At 45.6% G+C, this 2,500-nt stretch overlaps 1 protein-coding gene across 1 annotated transcript in view; it reads left to right on the forward strand.

Annotated features, from left to right (window-relative positions):
* LOC308101927 (protein jagged-1a-like) overlaps positions 1 to 2,500 on the forward strand; it is a 64,174-nt gene that overhangs the window by 31,067 nt on the left and 30,607 nt on the right. The window contains exon 11 of the mRNA XM_080451477.1: positions 398 to 571. Within this exon, the coding sequence (XP_080307603.1) occupies positions 398 to 571 (174 nt within the window). The remainder of the gene's footprint in view (positions 1 to 397; positions 572 to 2,500) is intronic.

Genomic DNA, 2,500 nt, shown 5'->3' on the forward strand with positions numbered 1-2,500 from the left:
TTCACGATTTTTCAAAAATAGCAGATCTACAAGCTCGTAGCGCGGCACTCGGTGCCGCGCTATGAGCTTGTAGATCTGCTATTTTTGAATAGCCCAAAGTGTAAAACAATGCTTTTTAGCTCAAATCTAAAAATGACACAGTTCCAGGTCTTAATGGGTTAACAGTGGTACCTCTCTCTCTCTCTGTCTCTCTCTCTCTCTCTCTCTCTCTCTCTCTCTCTCTCTCTCTGTCTCTCTCTCTCTCTCTCTCTCTCTCTCTCTCTCTCTGTCTCTCTCTCTCTCTCTCTCCCTCTCTCCCTCTCTCTCTCTCTCTGTCTCTCTCTCTCTCTCTCTCTCTCTCTCTCTCTCTCTCTCTCTCTCTCTCTCTCTCTCTCTCTCTCTCTCTCTCTCTCTGCAGGACATGGTGAACGGCTACGTGTGCTCGTGTCGCCACGGCTACGGGGGCGACCGGTGTGAGACGGAGGTGGACGAGTGCGCCAGCGGGCCCTGCCTCAACGGCGGCCGCTGTCACGACGACGTCGACGCCTTCCACTGCCTCTGCCCGCCCGGCTTCTCCGGCAGCCGCTGTCAGGTGAGCGCTCGCTCGCTCGCTCAGGCCACGCCCACTTGGTGTAAAAAATAACCTATTGGTTCTTCTTAAAGGTTTAATGACATTCACTTTTACACCACATTCAAAGTCTTTGTCCTGGTCCTTCAAAAGTGTACAAAAAGTTTTAAGTGAAAATTCCATTCCAGTGATCCATGGCAGGTGTTTTTCTCTCACATTTCTAAAGCCTTTTCAACTGCAATGAAAAAAGAAATCTTTGCCTGCGGGTGTCGCTGGTGAGGGATTTTGCCTGTCAATCATCGCCTCTGCTCCGCCCCCCCCAAAGGAAAGGATAGGGGAGGGGAGGGGCGAGGAGGAGAGTGGTCGGGATTAATCGACTGTGACCTCACTGTCGAAGGGCCAAGCTCAGATTACTTTTCAGCCTAATTATTCAGAAAACCCCAGACCACAGAAAATCCACTGAATGTTCTAAGTTCAGTTTTTTTGGGTGTAATTGAGGTCATAAAACCCCAAATAAAACATTGAAAATAAAAAAAGTGAAAATGAATGTCATGATACCTTTAATTGTCTTGTCTGGGGACCCCACCAGGGGGTTCCAAATGGAACCGCTACGGGTCTGTAACTCTGAGAGTGTACAAATGGAACCAAATGGGCCCTTACAGGTCTGTAACTCTGAGAGTGTACAAATGGAACCAAATGGGCCCTTACAGGTCTGTAACTCTGAGAGTATACAAATGGAACCAAATGGACCCTTACAGGTCTGTGACTCTGAGAGTGTACAAATGGAACCAAATGGACCCTTAGAGGTCTGTAACTCTGAGAGTGTACAAATGGAACCAAATGGACCCTTAGAGGTCTGTAACTCTGAGAGTGTACAAATGGAACCAAATGGACCCTTACAGGTCTGTAACTCTGAGAGTGTACAAATGGAACCAAATGGACCCTTACAGGTCTGTGACTCTGAGAGTGTACAAATGGAACCAAATGGACCCTTACAGGTCTGTAACTCTGAGAGTGTACAAATGGAACCAAATGGACCCTTACAGGTCTGTAACTCTGAGAGTGTACAAATGGAACCAAATGGACCCTTACAGGTCTGTAACTCTGAGAGTGTACAAATGGAACCGAATGGGCCCTTACAGGTCTGTAACTCTGAGAGTGTACAAATGGAACCGAATGGACCCTTACAGGTCTGTAACTCTGAGAGTGTACACATGGAGCCAAATGGACCCTTACAGGTCTGTAACTCTGAGAGTGTACAAATGGAACCAAATGGACCCTTACAGGTCTGTAACTCTGAGAGTGTACAAATGGAACCAAATGGGCCTGTGAGGGTCCATTTGGTTCCATTTGTACACTCTCAGAGTTAGAGTTACAGACCTGTAAGGTTTGGGCCCCTGTTGGTCCCGGGACCCTATGTTGAGAAACAGTGGTGTAACCCGATACGCTGTCTCTCACGGCAACGCTGACAGAGAGCCAATAGCACCATGCCAACGGGGAAAAAAACATTAAACATAACCCTAACACATCACTTAAAGGTGGTGTAAGGGATATCTTTTTGTTAACATCTTCTGTTGAGTGTTTGTTCAGTAACAGAGGTCTCTCCGGCTCTTTAGTAAACAGACAAAAAAAAAAATGCAGGTCGGGATTCCAATTTTATCCAATCAGGAGAGAGAAATTGGAAGTGATGAAATAAATTAGCAGAGAAAATTGGCATTGGAACACAAGCGGATGAATTATCTTTGCGGGGTTCTCTCTCCTGATTGGATGAAATTTGTAACCCACCTGAAAATATATTTTATGTTTACTAAACAGCTGGAGATACGGGGAGACTCCTAGCTGTTACTGAAGAAACAGTCAAATTATGTATTTTCCATATCATTGTATGAAAAAAGAAACTGATATTGTCAGATATGGACCAGTATGTAAATATCAGAAGTTGTCCATATATTT

This window comes from Gymnoscopelus braueri, assembly GCF_963280865.1.
Source record: "Gymnoscopelus braueri genome assembly, chromosome: 2".
In the NCBI taxonomy this organism is placed as follows: Eukaryota; Metazoa; Chordata; class Actinopteri; order Myctophiformes; family Myctophidae; genus Gymnoscopelus; species Gymnoscopelus braueri.